The 26,782-nt window shown below is 40.5% G+C and overlaps 1 protein-coding gene across 1 annotated transcript in view; it reads left to right on the forward strand.

Annotated features, from left to right (window-relative positions):
- The window catches only part of Ryr2 (ryanodine receptor 2), a 437,587-nt gene that overhangs the window by 274,218 nt on the left and 136,587 nt on the right, over nt 1-26,782 (forward strand). The window contains exons 48-59 of the mRNA XM_048800411.1: nt 479-665; nt 2,264-2,384; nt 4,278-4,398; nt 7,841-8,010; nt 9,133-9,353; nt 11,261-11,351; nt 13,494-13,634; nt 15,048-15,211; nt 17,323-17,401; nt 19,954-20,043; nt 20,783-20,920; nt 26,593-26,670. Of these exons, the coding sequence (XP_048656368.1) occupies nt 479-665; nt 2,264-2,384; nt 4,278-4,398; nt 7,841-8,010; nt 9,133-9,353; nt 11,261-11,351; nt 13,494-13,634; nt 15,048-15,211; nt 17,323-17,401; nt 19,954-20,043; nt 20,783-20,920; nt 26,593-26,670 (1,601 nt within the window). The remainder of the gene's footprint in view (nt 1-478; nt 666-2,263; nt 2,385-4,277; nt 4,399-7,840; nt 8,011-9,132; nt 9,354-11,260; nt 11,352-13,493; nt 13,635-15,047; nt 15,212-17,322; nt 17,402-19,953; nt 20,044-20,782; nt 20,921-26,592; nt 26,671-26,782) is intronic.

Here is a 26,782-nt window from a genome sequence, read left to right on the forward strand (position 1 = left end):
TTTGATTAAAAGTACATGAAAATAAGAATTCATCCCTGTATTTTCATGGAGAAAGTGAATGCTATTAGAGAAATCATGCATTTTATTCTCAGTAGGTTTTCTTGGTAGTAATCATTTATTGTACAAAATTTGCATGGATAATGCTTTCATTATTTAAATTAAAATCTTTAAGTACCCAAATTCTTATAAAATTTTAAATTTAATTCTAATAATTAGGAATAAGATATCTTTTTCCATAATAAGTCAATGAGAATGAGTAGTTTGTGCCTCTATAATGCTTTTCTTAAATAATCTTAAATATTAAGAAAAGAAATTGTGCTTTGTATTATAAAGCTAGTGATTTGGGTTAAGTTTTGGCTTTGCTAGTATGTTCTTGAGTTTAACTTATTGCTTTGAATAAGAACTGATTGTCTTGAAATTTATTTGCTCAGAGCTTCTATATAACCCATCATTGTTTATGTCCCTCTTTTGAATTTAGGGGAGAGTGTGGAAGAAAATGCAAATGTCGTGGTGAGATTGCTCATTAGGAGGCCTGAGTGCTTCGGTCCTGCTTTGAGAGGGGAAGGTGGGAATGGTCTTCTTGCAGCTATGGAAGAAGCAATAAAAATAGCTGAGGATCCTTCCCGAGATGGCCCCTCTCCAACGAGCGGATCCAGCAAAACCCTGTAGGTCTCATATACACGCTCACATGTACAGTATGCTACTTGGTGACGTTCACAAAATATATTTGGCGTTCTATATATTGAAGTATTGTTTCTGATACTGATTACTTCTCCCCTTGAAAATAAAATGTCCCATATAGGTAAGAATAGAAGGAGTTTACTGATGGAAGAGGTTGAATGAGCAGAGATTGTTAGGGAAGATTGGGTGGATTTAGTAGAGAAGCTTATGTTGTAGGGGGATGGATAATGCATCTTGCATGTGTTCCTGGGAAGTGGGCAGGTGGGAAGTGAGCACGTGGGACTGGACTAGGGTTCAGTGGCAAGGAAATTCAAGTGAGTTCTTACAATGCTCACAGAAAAAAAAATACCTTTAACAAGAGAGTGGGAACTGGAACAAATGGATATGGTGGTAAAGAGAAAAGATGTCACTCTAATGAGTGGAATGCTGCTCAAGGTATTGGAGACACAGCTAGGAAGTAGTTCCTGTCGTACATCTCTCCCCAATAGACAGTGCTAATACTTGGTTCCAGCATGGATGAAGGTAATCCAGGCATGCTATTTATCTGTGCCTTTATGTTCTTAAATTGTGGAGGTAAATGTCCTCCTTCATGTACTCACACTGATAGCCCCAGTGGTAAGACCGAACACACGGCTCATGGGCAGATTTTCAAGCAGAAGTGTGGTAGCATGCATGCAGTCCTGCAAACCCATGTTCTTCTACATGCAGACCAAGGACAGATGTGCTGTTCACACCATGGCTGAATTTCCAGACTGAAAATGTTCCAAGAGCAGGAATGAGCATCCGCCCCTACACCATGCTGCATGTTTATTAGCAGTGGAGGAATAGGGAACCCTAAGATTCTCTCACAGTAGATAACGTACCCAGAGGTCTGGGCACCACACTATGTTTGCACATGAGGAATGAGGTATGAGCAGAGGCCTCACATCACTCTGCATACCGCCACTTCCTGCTGAGGCAGCCTCTGCTGAGTTACCAAGGTGGAGGACTGGGAACCTCCAGGGCCATCCAGATTTGTGACTCTTCATCAAAATAATGAAATATTAGTATTTTCTTTACAGAGATGGGGAGGGAGAATGCTAGGTTATTTGGGGGAGGTGAGGAGGAGGGCCATTACCATAGAGGTGGGTGAGTTCATGAAACGAAGTTTCTGAAGTACTCACTTTGGACTGAGCACTGTTCTGGGTGGCTTGCATGTGCTACCTTGTGTGACACCTCTGTCCTCCTATCTCTGTGTGTGTGTGCGACTTAAAAAATGGGCTCAGGATCAGTCCTTCCATCAGCTATTTTCTTTTTTATCATGTTGCCACTAAAACTGAGCAGAATCCATCAAACTAGCAATTCTTCCTTTTCCCTTTTGAAGGAACATTAATACTAACATTCCTGCAGGTGTGTTCTTGGCGGTAGAATCTCGCCTCCTAACTCATTGATATTTTCCTTTAAAAATGTCAACCTGTAAATTTAGAATATCTATGAAATGTTTCAGAGGGACAAGAACGTGCTGTCACACAGGTGCCTTTCCTCTGAGACATGTATGATAAGTGTGAATGTCAATTACCCCGTTTGCTTTCTGTTTCTTTTGGAAAACCCATGAAAGTGACACAGAAGAGGAGGAAGATGACACCATCCACATGGGGAACGCCATTATGACCTTTTATGCAGCCTTGATTGACCTCCTGGGTCGCTGTGCCCCTGAGATGCATGTGAGTGCCTGGGGATTCAGGAGCAGCAATCCTGCTTGATCTGTATTAAGACATCCATGGCTGGTAAAGATCCCTACAGAACCCCAAACCCATAATGTCCATACCCACTGAGAGCAGTGGCTGCAGCCTAATTGCTAAGTTTGTTTAGTTGGAAATGTCTGTTGGCTGTAAAAATTAGTAATGAGATTTCAGTTACTAGAGTATTTAGTCACTCCTATGTCTGAAAATTCAGAGACCCTCCCTCAGTTTTAAGAAGGAAAGAGTACATTTTCACCTCACATTTCTTTACTCTTAGAGGAAATACCTTTCCATTGAGTTGATTTCTTAGTACCATATATAGCTCCTGGTGTGCTTGCAGTGAGGGAAGTGGAATTCAGACCCTCAGAGATGAGCATTCTCCAAAACTTTCTGTCCAAGTTGAAATTAGAGCTTCTTGGAATAATACTTTTACTCTGGAACACATTCTGCTATTTTTTGCTTTATTTTAATTTATTCTGTTTTAATTTCTTGTTGGTGTTTAAAAAAAAATGCTACCCAGGGGCAATAAAAACTACCTTCATGATCTGTGAAGGGAACAACCAGAGTTTGAACTATACTGACCAGGACTGGGGCAGAAGGGTTCAGAACTGCAGGTTCACTTTTAAACTGGGTGCACACCAAGCAGAGGGGCTTGCTGGTACAGCATTTTTCTCTGCTGCTCTTGGCATCTCTTTGGTTTAGTTTTGGTTTTCTCTCTCTTTCACACTTGTAGGCTCACACTTACTTGGTGTACTCTTCTGTTGTGAGCAGAGAGGAATCACAGGATAGAGAAATATTAGAATGTTAGAACCTTGTATCTGATTTTTGTAAAAACAGGTTGTGCTAAGGATATTTTTAATTTTAGTAAATGAGAACAGATTATCAAAAATTTGCTCAAAGCTGGGGTGTAATGCTCAGTGGTAGAGCATTTGTCTAGGATGTGAGAGGGCCTGGGTTCTATCTGCAGCACTGCAAAAAAAACAAAACAAAACAAAGGCTACCAGAATCTGTCAAGGTTATCACAAGCAAAAAGTTAATGCTTACAATACTTGTTCTTTTTCCCTTCTCAATGAAAAAGATCAGAGGAACCAAAGAGAATTCATATTAATGTTCTGTTGTCACAACTGTGGTTTGGGGCACTGAATGAATTAATAAGCAATCAGTGATTCTGAAAGTAATTCGACTTTGCCATCTGTAGTCCTCCTGAATGTCAGAAATCCTGCTCAGGGTCCCACCCTGTGGTACAGGAAGCAGATGCCTGTCCTGGGTCAGGGACCCTATGGACTGAGAGATTCTCCACTGACATGATCTACTGCCCTTATGGGAACTTTACCAGCCAGTGATAATCTAAGAGACCCCTAGGATTTGTGGCCACCATCTCCTCACCTTGGAGAAAAGTCAGGTGGAATATGGATGGAGGTTCAATTAATTTCTTAAGATAAGAAGGAAGCTAACTCAGTCTTAAATGTTAGTGTATGTTCAGTGATTCAGTTAATGATTATTGCTTTATGTTATTGATTATGTTATGGGGAAATATTTACATGTAATGGAGGGTAAGCATTCCTAGACCTGTTGGACTTGCAGAGTGTTTTCACACCCAAAGAGAATAAAAACTGTGGTTCTAATGGGTAAGCCAGTTAGCCTAAAGAATAGTGTACACAATTTGGTATATGCTGAAGTAAGTGAAAATTGAGAGCAAGGAGAGACCTTTCTGTAAACCTCAAACAGTTTCTGAGAAAGGCCTAATTTTACACGTATACCTGAGAGAAAATTACCTTATGTCCCAACGCCCATACGTAGAAGTTTCCTAGACAAAACTATAGTGTCGACTTCATAAATTCACTCTAATGTCCCTTTGTCTTTCTTCCTGCCCAGTTGATTCATGCTGGTAAGGGAGAAGCCATCAGAATCAGATCTATTCTGAGATCCCTGATTCCCCTGGGAGACTTGGTGGGAGTCATTAGCATCGCTTTCCAGATGCCGACAATCGCCAAAGGTAAGGCCACCTTCCCTTCTGTGAGACTCAGGAGGACCTGGCAAGACAGTGTCAGCATCCCCTTCCTGTTGTCACAGCTTGGCTGCCTTACTAGAGATTCCTTTAGACAGAAAGAACTGTGTCGTGTATTTTTTAATGAAATGTTTTCCATTCTCATTGTTTTTAAACAACTGTCTTTCCAATGGTATCCTCATTCTCTTACCTGACATCTCAGGTGCTTTCCAGAGAAGAGGACACAGGCACCCCTCCCCTTCCTGTGTCCCGTCCCTGCTTGGCTCTCATTCTGTCTTCCAGACCTTGGTTCCTTTCTTCATGCTTCCTCATAGTTCTCAGGATCGCTTTCTTGTAGTGCTACTCTTTTCAAAGCACTGATCGAAGCTTTTGACTTTGAGATTTAAAAACTCCCTGTGTGTTGTGAAATGAGTTCTTTTCAAGATGAAGGAGAAAACTTTAGAAAGATTGCAGGTATTATTTGAGACATCTAAAAGATAGGTTAGATCTCCATTTGTGCTTTGCTTTTCACTTTTCTGAAACTCCACTATTGCTCAGTTTTCAGTGGGTAGGTATTCATGTGTAATGGGTAGGAGAGACTAGGTAGGCCTAAGCCTCTTAGATTTTCAGTGTGTTTCAACACCCAGGGAAGATAAAAGCTATGGTTCTAGTGTGATCTAACATTGGCTTAGACCATGGTATATATAATTTACACATAATAGTAAATATCATGGAATATTTACACATAAATAACTTTTTATCCAAACTTTTAGTTTTAGAACAAAATGTAATTATATAGGAAGCACAAGCTATAATCTGCCTTTCATGGATTACACCCTACAGAAGGCAGGCTGTCGGTGCCCCAAGACCAGAGGGAGGAATCACTGTACAGCCAGAGGGAGTTCGCCTTGCTTGTCCGCCATGAGGTTGTAAGGTGGGGAAGCTTTCCCGGCGCTCACCTTGCACACCTACAGGAATCACAAACTGTCACTGTGAATCTGCACACATTATAACTGTAGGGAAATCTGGGACTCAAAATTGTTCCCTTTCTTTACCTGCTCCCACCTGGGGGACAGTGTCTTCCCTGCATCTCTAGATGGTCCCCACCTGCCTTCCTGGCACTTCTAAATTGTGTTCATTGGTTTTCATAAAAGATCTTTTCCTTCCCCACATTGCAAGCCTCAGATCTGATACTGACAAGACAAAGAACAGTCAGTGGCCAGGGAGGGGGAGGGCTGAACCTTATGATAGCGTTGGTAGGAACCAGGTGTCACTATGGTGGGTTGTGAGTGCGCACCGGGACCCTTCACATGGCCTGCAGCCTCCTCCCTCCTGTGTTCTCCAGGCACCTGCCTTCACCACCCCCGGGAGCTTTGGGGTCACTGTTCTTCCCACTCTAATCTTATTGGTTAGTCATGTTTGTCTTAATAGATGTACAGTGTGAGGTTTATATAGAAAAAGCTCTCACAGTCACAGTGGAAGTTGATTTTACAGCTGCAGTCCATTGGTCACTGATCATTTTCCTTTTCTCACCTTCTTTGGAGACCTGTACAGTTGTAAGCCACAGTGCCCACACATTCCCCTGCAAACCTTAAGCCATCAGTGTCCCCTCATCTGTTTCAGTGACAAGTCAGCAGGCTCTGATACATCTCCAAGCATTAGTAATTTCAGTTCTTCTGTGTTCTGTACTTGGTGTGTGAGGTTTATGTCTAAGGATTTCTTCACCTCTTAGTATTAGCTAAGGTATTCCTCAAACATTTCTATCCCGTTCATTCTAGAAACAGAGTGTGCCCCAGAATAATCATGAAAAAAGGGGAGTCTAGAAGACTTGATGGACAAACCTGCTACCTGCAGCTCTTGGCCCAGCAGGTCTGGGCAGCCCCTCTGAGGCCATAAATTTCAGGTGGATGAAGAGCTCAGGTGTAGCAGGTGCCCCAGGGAAGCCAGCGCACAGGCCCACCTCCTTCCAGGTCAGATGCTCCCCAAGTGTGAGAATCACACTATTATCACAGTGTGTTTGGGGAAATGGTGAAAACAAAACAGCAGGAGATACAAATCCATGCACTTGGAGCCCCAGGAAGTGTAGCTGTGGGGTTCATTGAGCTGAATGTCTACTTGAAGAAGAGTCTGGAAGGCAAGACTTTCATTAGGATCACTGAGTGGCTCCTTTTCTCCTTTAGGCACAACTCTCTGTAAACAGTAGAATCCTATTTAAATTTAAATTACCCATAATGTGATTTTTAGGCAAATCAAACCAGAATTTTATATAGATGTTTATTTGAAAGTGAAAGTATGCAGATGTAAACTGAAGGTTAAATGGGCTTTGGTTGTAACTCTGCTAATTACTAAGAGTACAACATTGGACAAGTGCTTACCTTCCCTGAAGGTCAGCTTTCATCTCCTGTTATAGGAGCGCATTCCAGCCTGGTAGTTGGACTGGAAGTGGTGTGTGATCATGCTGGTGGCATTGTCAGCTTCATATCTGAAACTGCACCAGTAAGAGCTATTGTGTTTCCAAGGCAAGGAAAGTAGTAGTTGTATTAGGGATTAGTACCATTATAAGGAGTGGAAGCTGTTCAGTATTGTTCTTTAATTTCCTTTAAGACATTATTTGTTCATTTTTCTGATCCAAATATAAAATTCATTCATCATTCACAAGTGAAAACAGGAAAAAAAGTTTAATTTTATCCTTTCAGAATGGTTCTGGTCTTGCGTGGTCTTCCCCTGAACTCTTCTTCCTTCAACCTTGCTTCCCTGTTCCAAACCCTGTGATATTATTTCCAGAATCTTACAGTGCACCAGGGTGGCATAATTACTATAGGGTCATACAGGAAGCAGATTAGCTTTCCAGTATTTTAACTGGCACACCGTCTCATAATTGCGCATAGGAGTGGTCCCCAACCTGTGCACCTACAGGAGTCGCTCCTATGGGTGGGCATCACCAGTGACCGTGGACAGCGGGAGCCATGCAGCTCAGGGTTCTAAATGAGGTTGTTGCTGCAGGGACTAATGGCACTCACCTCATGGCAGTCATGCTGGTTTCATGGTGTTGATTTATCCTTTGGTGATTATTCTAAGCCACAGCAACATAGGTGTGCCAAAACGATCACACAGGGGTCACTAAGCTTTATTGATGTTTTAAAGTCTGTCCTTGGCAAGAGTGGAAAGCCTGTTTTATATTTCAGCTTTTCTGGGTTTTCCAAGGGGCTCACAGATGTCTTCCATTCCCTCCTCATCTCTAGCATAGGGCTGTCTTTACTGAGCATGCACTTAGCAAACGGGAACCCAAGTGATGTTTCCCTGACTCCAGGCTTTGATTGTACTGCCTGTTCCCTTGGTCGTTGCATGCCTACTTGAGGACAGTAGATCAGGGAACTGTTTCATTGCTAACTTTACTTAAAACATGAGCCTCCCAGCCATTGACACCCGCGTGTCGCCTTCTCTCTTTTAGATGGGAATGTGGTGGAACCTGACATGTCTGCGGGGTTTTGCCCAGATCACAAGGCAGCCATGGTTTTGTTCCTTGACAGGGTCTATGGGATTGAGGTGCAAGATTTCCTCCTCCACCTTCTCGAGGTTGGCTTTCTGCCAGATCTCCGGGCTGCTGCTTCTCTAGACACGGTATGTCCTGGAGCATTGGCTGACTCCCTCGGGGCTGTGCAGCTGCTGCCTTATAGATGCTCTCACTCTCTCATTGCCAAAGAGTTTGCTGCATGCCTGTTTTATTTTTAGGAAGCATTAAGTGAACAAAACAAAATAGACTATGTCTACAAAGGATTCACTGAATAGCCTAGAGAGTGTCATAGAAATTTTGATTAGTGCTGTGGGACTCCTAAGAGGTTCACATAATCCGACTTTGGGGAAGGTCACAGTGGCTCCTGTTGACCTCTGTTGAGTACTAACCTCTAAACTGGCCCAGTTATGCTTCTCAATGGAAACAAAGTGTTAAGAGGATTTAATGGGCATTGTTGAGTCTCACTAGTTATAACAGCAGCCTGATGTCTTCATTTGCTGAGGTGCAGTTTGGCTAAAATCTGTCCTGAATATCATACGCCCCACGTGGAGGACCTGATGTTACCAGTATAAATGCATCTCTCTCTAAACATGGTGGAATCAGCTGAAGTTGTAAATGTTACCCTAGTATACCTTTTATTTATTTAATCAATTAAATGGGTCATCTTGATTTGGGGGGAAGCTGGACTTCAAATTGACAATAGCCCTTCCATGTGGGAAGGGCTATATATATATGCCTGTGGAATCATAAAATGAAAAGGAAATTTTCTTTTTCTTTCTTGAGTGTTCACGTGACATTCTGCCCTGAACAGTAGATAAGCTTTGGTTATCGATGTTGATGGATACAGAAATATGAATACTATTAATAAATAGAATTCAAAAGGACTCTGAATAAAAGGTCTGAATGAGAATGAGCTTCCTTTCTCCTCCCTAGCCCAGGAAAGTGCTCATGTCTGAGGCCATGTGGATGTTCTGTGATAGAACCTGGACCTTCTAGGTTTTGGAGAAGATGGATATTGTTTCATTCATTTGTATCTATGTATCAATTGATAGTTGATTGGTTTTAGTGACAAAGATCATGTGAATCATATTTAAAGATCCACTTGAGTGCATTTCTGTTTTCATGATGTAGCCATTTCCAGACAGTGAAGGGTCAATTTGTGGATTCCTTTGAAAAGTGTCTCCCGATAGAAAGCACAAATGGCTGTGTGCTCTCTGCTTCCCTTTCAGGCTGCTCTGAGTGCAACAGACATGGCCTTGGCCCTCAATCGGTACCTTTGCACAGCTGTCTTGCCTTTGCTGACAAGGTGTGCTCCCCTCTTTGCTGGGACAGAGCACCACGCATCCCTCATCGACTCATTGCTGCATACCGTGTATAGGCTCTCTAAGGGCTGCTCGCTCACCAAAGCTCAGCGGGACTCCATAGAAGTGTGCTTGCTCTCCATCTGTGGGTAAGTGGGCGGCTGACTCCATTCATTTAAAACTAACTTCCTTCTTCCTTTATTCTGTAGGATGAGCTCAAGATACCAATCACACGGGGTTTTTCTTTTCTTATTTTTTTCTAATTAGTGCATTATAGTCGTATTTACTGATGGTGTTTGTTGTTACATATTGATATGTGCACACAATACACAATAATAATATAATTTGGACAGTATCACTCCCCAGCCCTTCCTTCCTCCCTCCTCACCTCCCATGCCTTAGTCTCTTTCCTCTACTCATCTCCCTTTGGTTTTCATGAGACGCCTCCCTCCCACTTTCTTTTCCTTTTTCCTTGTTATCTTTCACATATGAGGAAAAACATGACCCTCAACCTTTTGCTTTGATTTAGTTTGCTTAACATAATGGACCCTAGTCTCATCCATCTTCCCGCAAATGACACAATTTCACTTTTCTTTATGATTGAACAAAACTCCATTGTATATTTATACCATTTTTTCTTTATCCATTTGTTCACTGATGGACCCCTAGGCTGGTTCCATGGTTTGGCTGTTGTGAACTGTGCTGCTGTAAACATTGGTATGCATGATATGCATGGATCACTGTGCTATGATGACTTTAATTCTTCGGGGTAAATACCGAGGAGTGGTATTGCTGGGTCGTGTGGCGGTTCTATGTCTAGTCTTTTGAGGAGCCTCCAAACTGATTTCCATAGTGGTTATACTAATTTATAATCCCCAAAGTGTAAAAGTGTTTATTTTTCTCCATATCTTCTCCAGCAGTTATTATTGTTGTAGTCTTGATTACTGCCATTACAACTGGTGTGAGAAGAAATCTCAGTGTAGTTTTGATTTGCATTGCTCTGATTGCTAAAGATGTTGAACATTTTTCATGTATTTGTTGGGCTTTTGTATTTCTTCTTTTGAGAAGTGTGTGTTTAATTCACTTGCCCATTTATCAATTGGGTTATTTAATATTTTGGTATTGTTTGAGTTCTTTTTATATTCTAGATATCAATCCTGTGTTAGAAGAATAGTTGGCAAGGCTATTTCCCATTCCTCACAGGGTCTTTCTACCTGTGGGGCACTTGGTGTCGGCCAAGACAGGGCTGATCACTGCTCATTGGTTCTTTCTCCCTCTGCCACTGTTGAGTTGCTGTCTCAGTGGTTTTTTTCCTCAGTGGTTTGTTCCTGAACACCCTCTTTCTGTAGGCTGCAGTTGTGTGGCTGGGAAGGGAGGGAAGGAAGAGCAGCATCTCCTGTAGCAGCGAGGGGTGGTCTTCAGATCTGGAGCTGAGCTGGAAATGCAACCTACCTAGGCTGGACTATGGTCAGGCCTTGCACAGTGACTGGGATGCATCCTTAGCAGTGCCTTGCTGTGGATCCCGTGCCGTGTGAAGAGCGTACTTGCACTAGCCTAGAATGTTGTAGGCCTGTCGCCCAGTGCGGCCTCCTGATGCGATCAAGAGACCCAGTCCCTGAGACAGTTGCCAGCACAACATGCCACGCTGTTCCATCACCTTCCTGCTGACATGAAGTAGACGAGGTGCACTCTAAGATAATAGGGGAAAGCCTTGTACACACAAAACCAGTAGAAGAACATTTGTCACTGTCATCGGTGTCACACATGGGGCATGATTTGTGTGCTGTGCTTTGCACATCTGCAGTGCAGTAGTTCAAATGTACACGGAGCCATGTGTTACTAGGATGTGCCGCTATATGTCACTAGGCAGTAGTGGTTGTCAGCCCCCCTCACTCTCAGAGTCACTGTTGGCTAGTGTGAGGGTCAGAACACCTAATGATGCCATCTGAAGGGGGACATAGGTGGAGGTTCTTGGTTAAAAGGTTTGGTCTAATGAATTGGCTACTGAGTTTAAACTTATTTGTGCCCATTATTAAAATTCTTTTTGTTCCAACAGCCAGTTGAGGCCTTCTATGATGCAGCACTTGCTGAGAAGATTGGTGTTCGATGTCCCTTTATTAAATGAACATGCAAAGATGCCTCTCAAGGTGAGTGTGTGGTTATTTGATTGCTTATGCCTTTGATTTTGTTTCCCATTGTTAGCCTGTTTGAGCTTTGATGCTGGGAAATTTCTCCCAATTGATGAAATGGCTAAATAAGTTATAGAAGTGTGCGCATCAGCCTGAAATAATCAATAAAGGTCATAGGATTCTGAACATTGGTTCTCATGAAATGCAGTGGGGAAAAGGACACAAGGAAAAGATAAGCCAAGATACTCTTAGGTGGGAAGGCATGGTCATAGGCCTAGCCTAGAGTATCACTAGGAGCCTCCAGAGATAATCAATGGACTTCACTAACGACCTTTTCTAAGTTGGTAATCATACAGCAGGTCCATATATCATTTTACAGGGTTGGAAGATAACCTGTGTGTGTGTGTGTGTGTGTGTATACAGTTTGTCACATGGTATAGAAAAGTCACTGACAATACATGATCAGGTCCCATTCTGTTCTACCAACTTTCTGAAAATTTTTCTGTCCTTTAGTACAATAATCTAGACTCAGGAGAGTCTCTGTGTATCAAGATTATATGGTAAAGAGATGTACTTTTCCAGGTGACCACTCTGAGTAACATCTAGCAGGTGTCTGTCTTTCCCTGGAGCCACTCAGGAATAGAACTGTAGAGAAGGTTGGGGACATGTATGAGTCTTTTATTATTTAATCTGGTACACTAAGGACCCCTGGATATTTAGCACAAACAATTTCATCTATGATAATTGATTTTGGGATAATAAATCTAGGTAGATTAATTAAGTAAAAAATATCCTTGCTCAAAATCTCATTTTTATAGTTTCTGTCATGTAGAGTAGACCTTGTCAAGAAAACCTTTCTTATTGCAAATAAGCTGAAAGATAGCTGATAAAAGATACAAAGTAACTTATTTTCATGTAATAAACCTTAGTTGTAGATACTTATATCTAAACAAATTAGATATGATGGAAAGGGAGACTTTGATACTAAAAGTTTTGTCCTTATCCCCAAAGCCAATCCAATAACAAGTACAGGTTTTAGGGAAAAGGAGAAGAATATCTATTGATTTTATAGCAAAGGAGAACACACAGGGGACTCCTGTCCCAGAGGCTGTAATCCTCGCTGCCAGGTGGAGCAGTGGGCTTTTCAACAGAGGGCACGATGGCTGAATTCCAGGTGTGCATGACAGGAGTCATCGTTCACATCCAAGTGGTAGCCTCCAAAGAGAGATTCGCTGGTGCCAGTCCCAAAGTCTGGATTTCTTTATTCCTGTGGTCAGTGGTCCAAAGGACAGATAGCTTGGCCTAGAAATGGAATAAGGATAATCTTATTTCTCGAAGGGTGAAGGAGTAGGATAAAAGAAGGGGAAGAGCATGTCAGTTTTGAAATCAGCTGCCACTGGTCAAGCAGCAGGCTTGAGATGGACCCCTTGACCCCTGTTAGAAAATGAGAAGAAATATTTCAATAGTAAGGGATATGTTGGCTTTAACAATAATAATCTTAGCCAGAAGCAGTGTCACACGCCTGTAATCCCAGCCACTTGGGAGGCTGAAAGAGAAAGATCATGACTTCGAGTCCAGCCTTAGCAACATAGCAAGATACTGTCTCTCAAAAAAAAAAAAAAAAAAAAAATTAAAAAGGGCTGGAGATGTGGTTCAATCCCGGTACAAAACCAAAACAAAACAAAAAACAAAAACCCCCAAACAAACAAAAAAATTAGAAAAAGAGAACCCAAATAGCTATAGTTGATACATACAGACCATTCTATAAATTGGCAAGTTTAGATGAAGAAAACGTCTTTCCAAAAATCTACCAAATAAAAGTCTATTTTTGTCTTTCACATATGTGCAAAACCAGAAAGGTAATAAATAACATCTACAACCAAAGAAATAATCCAAGTAGAATAGATTTGAAAGCTTACTTACTAGTATTCAGACAACCTCATAAAGAATTCCGTTGAAGATACAGTCATCTGTAAATGGAACGTTCGGTCCTCATAGTGTGACCAGTGTTGAGTTTGAAGAGATGCAGCGATTGTGTTCTCCAAAGGGACTTGTGGGGTTGAGCAGTTGACCTTGTTGAGTAGCCTTAAAATGCCACGAGAAGGGAGATGGGGTCAGAGAGGGTGACAGCTCACTGCCTCTGGACTGGCTTCCCTGCAGCTGCTGACCAATCACTACGAGAGATGCTGGAAGTACTACTGCTTGCCCGGGGGCTGGGGCAGCTTTGGTGCTGCCTCCGAAGAGGAGCTTCACTTATCAAGGAAGTTGTTCTGGGGCATTTTTGATGCCCTGTCTCAAAAGGTAATTTAATGTTTAGTGGATTTATTTGTATTGATAAAACGATAAAAAGCTGTAGGTTTCTGAGAAGATAGTATTTCCAGCGGAATAATGGCTATACTATCAGACTTACACTGATTTTTTTTTCCCCTCATTTTCAAACTTGTGACACACTGAGAGTGCAGTTTATGTTGATTTTTCACAGTCATTATGGTAGCCTGTTGCTTGTGATCATGACACTGTTCCTGATAGCTGAGCATTTTAGGAAATTGGGTTCATAGTTAAGTTTCTAGTGCATTGGACTTAATTTGGACTATAATTCTCCCTAGTTATCTTTCAAGCTTATAAAACCTCAAGAAATTGTGTCAAATATAAGACTATAAAACATAAAACTTTATAAAAATACTAATATATATATATTAAAAAAGTGGTATTCCACTGGTCTACCAATACCTTCTCTTTGCTTCTGTGGAGGCTTAAGTACCACTGTGATTCTGTTTGTCTATGTGGATTTACCTTATAATGCTGAGTTTATAATGAATATGATTCAGGTATGCTCAGATGACTGACAGGAGTGATTCTGAAGGCAATCAGAGCACCACATTTAGTAGGCTCATGTTTAATCAAAATCTGCTTGAATTCTGGTCGGTACCATGAGTGAACAGAGCAGCCTAACAGCAAATGTGCTGTGTAGTAGGGAAAAGTTTATCTGTGATTACATTTGGTGGCTACTCGTGATGCTTTTTTTCCACTGAGTTTCCATTGGTAGTCTGAGAGCCCTTCTAAAATAATGTTTCAGTATTCCTAGAAACATTTACAATATCAATTTAAAATTGGAAATTCTAAATGAAATATTTTGATTATTTTTGATTTTTTTAAAAAATTCACAACTACAAATTTTAACTAATTTTGTAACCAATAGAAAAATACATCTTCCCAGAAATTTTTATTACATACATTTCTGTAGAACTATTTCCCCAGTTCGGATTATATTTTTTATCCCTTTGAAATGCAACAGGGAGCAGTAAATTTTTCACTCTCTGGAGTGGTGGCCTTTATATGATTTCATATATGATCATTGTAAAATAGTGCAGCAGTAATCCATAACTGACTGCTAGGAATGCAGTCTCTGTGGACTGAAATCCCACATTCATGTTGAAAAGAGGTGATAAATTTAGAATATTCAGGCTTATGTCATTTTACCTCGGGAGAATGCACTTTCAAGGAGCAGAGACTGTGTTCCTTCAGCTGGTGGCTGAACACTTGGCTGCCGCTTCTCATGTCACTGTGTTCCGTTCGCTGGAGAGAATTCTCATGGAGTGGGGTTAGCCTAGGCGGTTTAGATCTTCTCCTGAGTCATCTTTGTCACAGTGATCATGCTGATGGCTTTTCCTATGAAGTCACTCGGTAAATTTTTGGCCCTCCTTTTATTCCTAGAAATATGAACAAGAACTTTTCAAGCTGGCACTGCCTTGCCTGAGTGCAGTCGCAGGAGCTTTACCTCCAGACTACATGGAGTCAAACTATGTCAGTATGATGGAAAAACAGTCATCCATGGATTCTGAAGGGAACTTTAACCCACAACCTGTTGATACCTCCAAGTATGGACTCTTTCTATTGCAGCAGATTTTTATTGTAAATGATGTGTGAAGTCTGAAATTGAATAAGGTACTGAAGTGAACTTTCTTTAATACATGCCCCCTTTGAATTAGTATCCTTTTAATAGGAGTCCCTTTCATTTATCAAATGATAGGAGTAATAATGGTGATTATACCAATATCAGAAATACATAATATGTGCCTTCTGGGATACTCTTAACATAATGAGGAGTCCATGAATATAACCAGGTGCTAGTATCTGTGATGGTGAGAGTCAAGAAAGCATATGAGCTCTATTTTTAGTTGAAAAGTGACCCAAGATGTTTATCAGTAACTACAGTCAACCCCTCTCTGGCATCTTGTAGTTGCAGTGAACCCAACATGTGCTACAAAGCTGTCTCTGTGAGAGTCAGGGAATTGCTCCACCCCACACTCCATCACCCAAGGTTAGGGCGAGTGGCCAATGTTTAGCATTATAAAACACATCATAAGATGGATGGAAATATCAAATAAGATGTGTTTTTTTAGTGGAAGATTTAGCATACCGTTAGAATATAGCTTGACAACCTTAACCAAAAACATCAATCAAAATGACAAAACTCTTTATGTGTGATTAACTACATGAATTGTTCTATGATAGGAAGCTTGGATCCTCAAGTGTCCCAAGTCTCAGAACTTTGTCTTTCCCCTTCTCTAAGTGGAACCCTGGATCCCTGTTTGCAAGGACTCTCCCTGCTATAAGATCTTATTGATTCCACCATGGCTCAGCAAGATCGGTTTGGCAGGGCAGTTACTTGGTAGTTCTGTGCCCTGCTTCTGAACTTGCTTGGAAATTCAACTTCTAGGCAACTCCCAGGCTGTAGAGTTTAGCCTCCACAACCAAATCAAAATTTCAGCCCAAGTGATAAGCCATTAGTCAGTCAATGCTTTAAATTTGCGTGTGTGGTATTTGATGACAGTTCTGTGGGGAAAGAGTCTACCCAGTATCTGGCTTATACGACTGATTCTTTGTATCTCTTCCAAAGTAAGTAATCAAACATCACAGGTTCATATTTCTACTTGGGTAAGTTTGTGGTTTGTTAACATACTGTATAATTCAGGATTTAAAGTAACATTGTCATGGTTTTAGTGTTTGTTAATTAAATCCAATTAATTAACAAGTGTTGGGCATGTATATTAATTAACCTAGTCTTGATCCTTTGGGGACTTCTTAGTAAATACAGGTCTACATCATGATAGAGATAATTGCTTGTGATTTTTATACATTGCTTCTTAAGTTCATGTATGTTAGCTACTAACTTATTACTTTTCTGGAAAAGAATGGAAATTGTCTTATTATTCTAGGTTTTATTTAGAACTCTAAAAATTAATTGCTTTAATATGTTACATTCATTAATGAATGGAATTATACATATATTTAGTTTTTCATTCATAAATGTATTTGTTATTCCCAAGTCGGACTTGGTCATCAATTGGATGTGCTTGACATCTGTACAAGGCATTATATGTGTATTTAAACAGAAGGAGTCAGGAATGAGTGTTATCAAAGCCATAAAGCAGGAGTTGGTTACTTTTCCCTGTGGTCAATATCAGTAACACCTATAATATTTTCTGTAGATCCTTAATATTTAAAAGTGTTGTCACATCACTTGTTGGGTTAAATTAAAACTCTAACAGGTTCAATTTCAGCAATCTTTTCTCCATTTACAATTGTTGCAGAGGAGACAAGTCAGAGAGAGTGGCTTCAAAGACTATGGGTGACAAGTGTGTCTTAAGCTTGTTGAGTCTAGCCATATCTTGACATAGGGTTTGTTTTCTTTTTCATATAATCTATTGTCTTCATTTTTGAGTATGTGTTAATTAATATCATGCATATTTTATTACACCTAATTTGTTATATTAACATAATAAAAGATGTATCAACTTAAGATGAGCAGATGGAACATCATCTGCTTGACTTTTCTCTTACTGTTCTGAAAAATATGATATTTTGTTAAAAACTGTCTTTAACCTTTATGCATTGAATAGGATCTAAGCATTTGTAAATTGTAAATTATAAATGATTCCCTATAAATTCTTTGATAATCAAGCTTTTTTCTTTATTTTTCTCATAGTATTACAATTCCTGAGAAGTTGGAATACTTCATTAACAAATACGCAGAGCATTCCCACGACAAATGGTCAATGGACAAGGTAAAAGTTGGAGCACTACTATGGGGAGGTGGCCAGTGCCTAATTTGGGGGTTCTTCTTCCTGCTAAAGAGGGTATAAACAAGCCACCTGAGAAATTAAAGTCCAGAATAATTAGTGAAGAAGAAAAGACAAAGTCAAAAAGATAGTTTCAAAAGGGGAGCTCCTGATAGGTCCAGCCCACACAGAAGCTGGAGCCAAACAATTGCTCCCATGGTTTACTTAAGGGGGTACTTCAAAGGCAGGGGTAAGGTTTCAAGGGTGGAGTCTTGTTTCATCATGTCTTATAGTCAGCAGGTTGACTGGCATCTTGGCAGGTCATACCCATCTCAGAGGGGCTGTGCAGCTATAGCAGGTCACTTCGTCTCCAGTGCTGTGTGGGACATGGCAGAGCAGAATAGGAATTCACAATGTCTCTGGGAAGTCAAACAAATGAATGTCCACTGGAAGTTCCCAGACACCAGTTTATCCTATTCACTAGGCTGCACTGGCAACAGAGTCCACACACACGCTCACAGACGGCTCTCTACACGCTACCTTCTGGTCCAGGCTGCTGTTGTTCATAATAGTCATGCTCTGACATGCCTGGCCTGACCACTTTCTCTTTCAAAGGGAGAACTTTTTCTAAATTAGGTAAGAATGCCGGGCATAGTGGCATGCGCCTGTAATCCCAGCACTCAGGGGGCTGAGGTGGGAGGATCACAAGTTCAAGGCCAGAATCAGCAACTTAATGAGGCCCTGTCTCAAAATAAAAAGTAAAAAGGGCTGGGTAAAGTGTCCATGGGTTCAATCCCCAGTAGCACCCCCCAAAAATAATTTAGGCAAGAACATCAAATTTCAATTTGCTAGTGTAATATTTAGCTAGTTCTGCCACGTTAACACAGTTATAATGTACAAAGAATATTTGTGTTCATAAAAAATACAAGTTTGAGATTCCAAAAAGATCTTAATAAAATCATGAGTATAATTCTAAATACATATTGTTTGTGGAGGTTAAAGGTAGTAATCACCAAGGACTTCAGGGAGAATTGGAGGCGCCAAGTTCGAAATCCATCTTGGTTTTATATGTAGTGTCATTTTAGATCAAAAATCATAAAAATTTTTCATCAAGATTCAGTAATAGTAACTGTTGTACTCTGCTACCTTTCCTATCCTCTACTATCCCCCCCTCCCCTCCCCTCCCATCTTCTCTCTCTACTGCATCCACTGTAATTCATTTCTCTCCTTATTTTTTTTTTCCTGCAATCTGTATTTGGGGTAAAAATGGGAGTTCATAACCCACTTGAATCTAATGTATGAAATATGATATGTCAAGAGCTTTGTAATGTTTTGAACAACCAGTAAAAAAAAGATTCAGTAATAGTTTATCCCTTCAAGTCCACCATTGTGTTTCCTACTATCAAATAAATCTGTAATTCACTAAAAGTAGATTAAACTGACCAGATGACACTTGTTTTGTATTTTCAAGAAAACAACCCAATTGAGAAAAGAAAAGCAGTCGCAATCTGTGAGATTCTTGCCACTAATCAAGTGTGTTCTAAAGGAAAGGTTATACATGAGGATTAATTTAGTTTAAACTTGAAAAAGACTCTCAGACTTGTCAGAGAGTTCAGAAGGTTCAAGAATCTAAAATGTCCACATGCAGATTTGGTGAATGAAAAGCAGCAGGGGGTCCCCAGGATGCTGGGTCATCTGGTGACAGTGTGAAGCTTGGCTCTGGCCAGCCAATCCTTTTCCCACTCAAAGAAGCACTTTTTGTTTGTTTGTATGATAAATGTGTGACTATTCATTAGTTCACTGATTGATGAGGTAAGTCAGGGCCATTTTTACATAATGACTCTGTCAACACCATGTGGGTGGAATAATGATAGCCAGGAGCATGCAGGATGCAGTCCCTTGCAGTCTGGTTCCAGCTGATGTAGGGAGGTGCTGATGTGTCCAGATGGGTGGAAGAATGTGGGATGGATCTGGTGAAAAACTTTGGAATATAGGAGTGGGCAAAACAGACAGCACTGTCCTGTGAACCTCCTAAGATGCATGCTCTAGTTTTCCCATTTAAAATGAGCATTTCTTGGGGGCTGGGTAGAGTGCTTGCCTAGCACATTCGAGGTGCTGGGTTTGATCCTCAGCACCACGTAAAAATAAGTAAAAATAAAGGTATTGTTTCCAATTACAACTAAAAAAAATAATTTAAAAAATGAGCATTTCATGGGCACGTGCCAAAGGTGGGGTCCCAAGATGTGTCAGGATAAATGTTGTCATGGTATGCATCCCAGAAGCCTCCTCCTAGGGGACTGCTTATTATTGGTACAATCACAGACCTGTGTCTCTTTAAGGAAGACAGATGTTTCAATCTCTGACAAGAAAACTTGTTTGAAATGATGACCGAAAATAGCATTAAGTTGGAAATCTTTATAGGACTTATGCTAGATACAAACCTTAATTCTCATCTTGGTTCATTTTACACTTGGTCCAGTACACTCTCAAACACGCGCACACCTGCATTGTCTAAAATCATACACGTAAAACAGGTTTTGGTGTTTTTATTTTTATAGTTGGCAAATGGATGGATTTATGGAGAAATATATTCGGATTCTTCTAAGGTGCAGCCATTGATGAAGCCATATAAACTCTTATCTGAAAAGGTGAGGTTTTTAAGTTTATAAAGTTTTAATTTGTGGGAATTTTTGTCTTTGTTGTGTTTTTTTCCTATTGAGATACCCTCTTTATTTTACGCTTAAGCTTTTACCTTTATTCAAAGGTCCCATTTTTTATCTTCTTATATTTTATTGTTTGCTCTCCAATCTCATTTTGGGTCTGTATTTCATTGCTTATTATCTTGTCTCTTAATATTTTTCATTTCTGTTCTGCTTTTTAATTCTCTCCCATATTTTTGAGAACTCTAGAACTAAATAGTCTGTGCTTCAGCCTTTCTTGGTGATGAGTGATAAAGTGGTGTTTAATGTGCTTCTTACGTGGAGTCCTCGAGTCTGTTTCTGCTGCAAGGGAAAAGGCGTGTGTGACCAATGAGCACAGAGGACTCTGTGGCCTGGCAGGTGATGCAGGGGGTCCCGCCTCTGTTCAGAGGACCACAGCCTCTTCTTCACCCTTCCTGTGTCCCCTCTCTAGTCTCTGAGGGCTCAGGAGCAGGGGAACCCGAGGAGACAGACTGCTGTGCTACGCCAGGAGCCAGGACCCCTCTTCCACAGGGATCCGACTAGATTTTGCTCATGCTCCGCCCTGTACAACTTTAACTTTCTGATTTTATATTTAAGTAAACTACGCTAATCAAGGTTTTTAAAGGTGCAGTCTGTTCAGAAGTATACACTAAATATTTTACATTTCCATTTCAGTTCATAATAATATCATTTTTTTTTTCTCTAGGAAAAAGAAATTTATCGATGGCCAATCAAAGAATCTTTGAAGACTATGTTGGCTTGGGGTTGGAGAATTGAAAGGACCCGGGAGGGAGACAGTATGGCCCTTTACAACCGGACTCGTCGCATTTCTCAGACAAGCCAGGTAAGAGTCACAGTGACGAGGCATTTTAAAATAAGTTACTTTGAAAAAAAAAATGTTAAGCTTATGCCATGGGACACACCTGTGGTGTCAGCTAAAGCAGGAGGATCACTGGGGCCCAGGAGTTCAAGGTCAGCCTGGGCAACAGAGAGAGATGCTGACTCAAAATAATAACAGCAATAGGAATTTTAATCTTTTATTTAATTATTGTCTTTAAAATAAATAATTTGAGTGTTCTGAAGACCAACAAAATTAGATAGAAAAAGACGATACTGCTTTCCTTTTTGTTTGAAGTGAGGCCAGTTCCTTAGTCGAGTACTGGAGTTTTTCATGGAGCCATGATTTCCTGGCTGGTGTGGGAGGCATAGAGTGGAGCTGCTTGTGGAGCTTTGTTCTCATCCAGCCAGAAGATGGAGGGCTGGTTCTTAGGGGACAGTGGGGACCCAGGTCCAGACCCCAGAGGGTGCCCTGTCCTGCTGCAAGGGAAGGTATGACAGGCAGAGCTGACAGGCAGAGCCAGACTTGGGCTGTGACTTTGGGACTCACCGGCCTCACAGGACTCCAGCTCTGGGGTCATGCTGCAGGCAGAGCCAGGCCTGGAAAAGCAGTGGGAACCAGGTACCAGGCATTAAGATGGTCATAAGGCTCCCTGCACCCTTCATATCTGGCCCTTTGCTTCTTTTGGGAGCTAAACCTGTCATTCATTGTCCCTTTCCTGACTCCTCGGACTGATATGATTTTGGTTTACACAAAATATTGCTTTATATTACTAATTGTTTTATTTTTGAATAAATAAAATGAGGGTACTAAAAGCATATTTGAAAAATGCTTTTAAATAAATGAAATTCAGATTTGGGCATATTTTACATGAAATTCTCTTAGGTTCATACCATGTGGGTGAAGACCATAAAAGTGTATCTTACCTACTTTTCATGTGTCCATCGATTCTGGAGCCTGATATTCCCAGGTTGCTTCACCCACCAGGGGCTCTAGGAAGCACAAGAAGTCTGTGATGAACTTGGATAGACCTGGCCAGGCCCACTTCTCGCCATTGAGTAGCTGGCTGTGTGACCTCAGGCAAACTGCTCAACCTCTCTATGCTTTGGTGTTCTCACCTTTAAAATGAACTGAGCTGGTGCAGTGGCGCATGCCTGTGATCCCAGCTGCTTGGAGGCTGAGACAGGACATTGAGAGTTCAGAGCCAGCCTCAGCAAAAGCAAGGCTCTAAGCTCAGTGAGACTCTATCTCTAAATAAAATACAAAATAGGGCTGGGGATGTGGCTCAGTGGTAGAGGGTCCCTGAGCTCAATCCCTGGTACCCACCCCCACCCAAAAAAATGAAACTGAAAAGAGCATCTGCTTTCAGAGGATGTTTGAGGGGTTCCTGTTGTGATGCTGATGACAGTTTTAAGAATGAATGTACATAGCAGTACAGGTCGGCCACAATTTTTTTAGTATTATTTTTATTTCTATATGACAGTGGAATGCATTACAATTCATATCACACATTAGAGCACAAATTCTTCATATCTGGTTGTGTACAAAGTATATCCACACCAATTCGTGTCTTCATACATGTACTTTGGGTAATGATGTCCATCACATTCCACCATCATTTCTAACCCCCTGCCCCTCCCCTCCCCTCCCACCCCTCTGCCTGTTGTTAACGTAGATCAGTAGCATTGTTAGCCCCCTTTACCACTGGAAGGGGAATTCTGATTTCAGGAAACTTAATCAGGGTTCTGTAATTTGCATATTGAGGGCATGAATGATGCCATAGACACTTGATAGCCTACTTTAATGGCTATGGAAGCTGACTGAATTAGAAGTTTACGGAGAGGGGTTGCAGAACTTTTGTCCACCTCTTGTGAGCCAGTACTGCAATCAGCTCAAAAGGACCTTCTGGCCATCTTGGGGACATTGTAGAAATTGCTTATTTACCCACGTGTTCCAACTTCTTATCTTGTACTTTTTTTTTTTGGCATTACATATATAGGATGGAAATTATTTAAACAAATGAAAATTATTTAAACAAATGTAGAGTGAAAGAGAGTGAAATTTCAGGGAAGTGTTTTCCATCTAGAGCAAAAACTAACAGGCCAACATGGAGGGGTGATCCCCCCATTCCTCCAACAAATAGTTTTAAATACCCGTTAGTTTTCAGGCATTATTCTAGGATTCTCAAATCAATGAACACGACATCAAAATTCTCTGCTTCGTGGAACTTACGTTTTAATGGCAGATGAAGCAATGTTAGAGTATGATGCGGAGCAGGGAAAGAAGAAAATGCATTCAGGACGGCAGGCTGGGTGTGCTGAGGACGAGGTTGGAAGGTGTTTGGGGCAAGCTGTGTTTGTACTATGGAGTTTTCAAGGTTGACCTCCTTAAAAAGATGGTTGAATAAAGACCCCAGAGTGGTCTCTGGAGGGATTTGGAGGAAGGAGTTTGGGAGGGGCCTGATGTGTGTGAGGGAGATGAGGAAGCCAGTGAGGTTGGGGCCCAGTGAGCAGCACGTGGACACACGCAAGAGTCTCATGGGCTTGGTAGTTCAGGACATCGGGGGCCATAGGAAGGACTTTGTAAGTGCTTTAGAATTAAACCTAATTCTACCGTTTACTTTTTACATGGTATGGTGTCATATATAGTGCTTTAAATTATTTATTCAGGTTCTTTTTCTGATTTTAAAGTAATAAAAAGAAATATCACTTTTCAAAGATGTTCTGACAGTTCAGTGGAATAATCTGAGTTTTGCCCACTCATGGATGAGTACCCCTCACTCTCTCAGTAGTTGCCGTTATTTTCATTACTGCCAATTGGTTTTGAGTTAATGTTGAAGCTCTTGATTTGAAGATGGGTGCTTATTTCAGGTCACTGGAAATCACATAATACCTGGAAAGTCTTCTGATTTCTGTGTATGTGAATAAAGAAACATGTAACAAAAAACATAAAAAACCCTGTCCCTGAATAAAGAAATATTTGCTTTCATTCTTAAAAATGGCCTCAAGAACTTAATCTAAAGCTAAAAGAATGTTTCAGTTATATAGGGTACACAAGGAACATGGTCTAAGAGGAAATTAAATACTACGAAGACTTTTAAAAACAAAATATCTTGATATCTCTATTAATAAAATTTATAAAGAGCCTTATACTGATTCTTTCTAGGTATAAAATACAAAATTTTCCATTATTTATACCTGTGACATTGGAAGTCTTTTTATAACCTAAAGTATATGAAAGCTGTCATGTCTCAGGATCCCATGTGAGGGGGCAATGGCAAGGGCTGAAAGCTGGAGGTAATGATAATCTAACAGGTAATTTTTTAAGTGAAAGGCAATGAGTTTTAGGCTATTAATGCCCATTTAATCTTCTTTTCTTTTTCTCTTTTCATCAAAGTAAGAGGTATCTTTATCAGTTAAATATCATGAGAATAAGAGGGGGAGTGTTAGGCAACTTTGCATTGCTCTAACCAAAACACCAACCTGAACAACTTAGAAGAAAATGTTTCTTTTGGCTCATATTTGCAGAAGCTTAGTCCATGGGTGGAAAGTCCCTTGCTCTAGGCCCAAGGTGAGGCTGAACATTCCTGGAGGAAGCACTGCTCCATTCATTCATGGCCACCAGAAAGGAGAGAAGAGACCACAGGGCAGAAGCACCCTTCAGGTCCCCTACACCCGTAACCTACCTTTTCCAGCCACACCCAACCTAGTATAATCACCCCCAGTCAGTCCATTTAAACTAGGATGAACTGATTAGGTCACAGCTCTCACCATCCAGTAATTTTGATATCACCGGTTATCAGATGAGTCCTGCTTCCTGAAGTGTAATTAGAGAAGCACGCCGAGGCAAGAATATAAAGCAGTGTTTATTTCAAAAGGGGTAACATAGTCTTCTCCTGGGAGGGAGAAGGGGGCTATAGCTGGTATCATAGTACCCCAAGAAGGAGGGTGTTTTGCCTTTTTATGTCCTAAGCTTCCTTTGTTCCCCTGCTCTCTTTCCTTTTTCTCCTTTCTGCTTAGGTGGGATGGCCCAAAGGTGAGCAGATGGGCTGGAGGGGCCAAGTTGGAGTGATCTGGGCAGGAAGAGGCATAATTAACAACTCCCTGTAGGGAGGGGCAATTCCTGGCACAGGTTACCTTAGCAACAGGTTGGAGCAGAGGCAGGTTAACTTGATAAGGGTGAAGGAAAGGCTCTGAAGAAATTAACATTTCAATTCCTTCATTCTCTGGATGTGACCCTTACCTATCTACCTGTCTGGCTTCAATTTCACCTCTGAATATATCTGCATTAACACAGGAGCTTTGGGGGTACACTCATCCAAAACATAACTGAAGGTTTGAAGACTAAAAACTACCGAGGCTTGAACTAGTCATCATTGAAAAGGATGTGAACCAATAAGGAGTAATTAGAAATACTGCTGACATGAGGGTTCTTTTGGAGTGGAATTTGTAATTTTTATGATTCCCTTTTCTGAATGGAGCAGAAATAACTATTTGACTAACCCATGGATGCTGTAAATAGCAGAATTGATGCCCTTCAAAATTCAGGGTTCATTTAATATCAATATACAATTTCCTTTAAAATCGTATAAGTTTCTGAAATAAACACAGAGCTAGTACAGGAATACAATTTTACATTGCACCCCAGATTGCTTGGGTTGCGCTAAACAAGTGGGATCATAGTCTAGTGGTTATTGGCACATTCCCTATTGGAGACTTCTGATCCATGGTGAAGGCACAGATGCCAGTGTTTGGTCAGAAGTCACCAGGAGACTGAATGTCACTTATGATCCCAGTGCTAATTATAGTATATATTAGCCTCATTTGTATTTTACAAGCACGGATTTATGCTACAGTGTACTTCTTTGTTATTTGTTTATCCATTTCTAATAAGAGAATGTGTACAACCATGGAATACATCAAGATGGAATTCCAGATTTCTAAGTGGCACTCAGAGCTCATTCCTACCTACTGGGTGGAATGGAGCATGGACACAGGATGATGGTGAAACATTCTTAAAACTGACAAGGAGACAGTTTTCATTTTTAAATAGCTAAAATTTAGAAATTAAGGAAGTCTTACGGTTTTGGGGTATTGTCATAAGCCACTTAATACCATATGGTATACTTTTGTAATTAAAAATTGAATTATATTTTATCTTAACATTTGGCCCATAAGGATATTTGTTTAACCCCTTTGGTTCATTATTGCTTGGGTGAGGAAGAGTAAATTTCATCACAACTAAATAGGATTTTATAAGAAGCCCAGGAATAGAGTGACTCTTTGCATAAGCTAGCATTGCTGAATTTTTGATTCATTCCTTCATTGTACAAATTTAATAGAATGGTAGAGTTAGAATAATAGAATTCTAATTAGAATTAGAGTAATGGAATTATAATGAGAATTAGAATAATAGAATCCTTTTATTCTGTTAAATTTGGGGATTGTCAGCCACTAAGGTATAAGATTAAGATGAATTATTCAATCATCAATAATTGTCAGACACTCAAATATAATTCAATGCATTAAATATGTTGTGAAATCATTTTGTGTAGACATTTGATATTTTCATCTGAGAAAACATTGTTTGACTTATATTTTAAAGTATCATTTAAGACTCTTTGCATAGGGTTTTAAATGAGGCTTTGCCAATTTTTTTCTTTTACATAAATGGTCTAGGTTTCTGTAGATGCTGCCCATGGTTACAGCCCCCGAGCCATCGACATGAGCAATGTTACACTGTCTAGAGACCTGCACGTAAGTATTAAGTGTTTAAAATAGTCTCCGAATTTATTTTTAATAAGGCTGTCATGACTTGTTTGAATGTGGTGACCATATAATGGGTCAATGTAGTTTAAAGCTGTTATGT

Source organism: Marmota marmota, unplaced genomic scaffold, assembly GCF_001458135.2.
Source record: "Marmota marmota marmota unplaced genomic scaffold, marMar, whole genome shotgun sequence".
Lineage (NCBI taxonomy): Eukaryota > Metazoa > Chordata > Mammalia > Rodentia > Sciuridae > Marmota > Marmota marmota.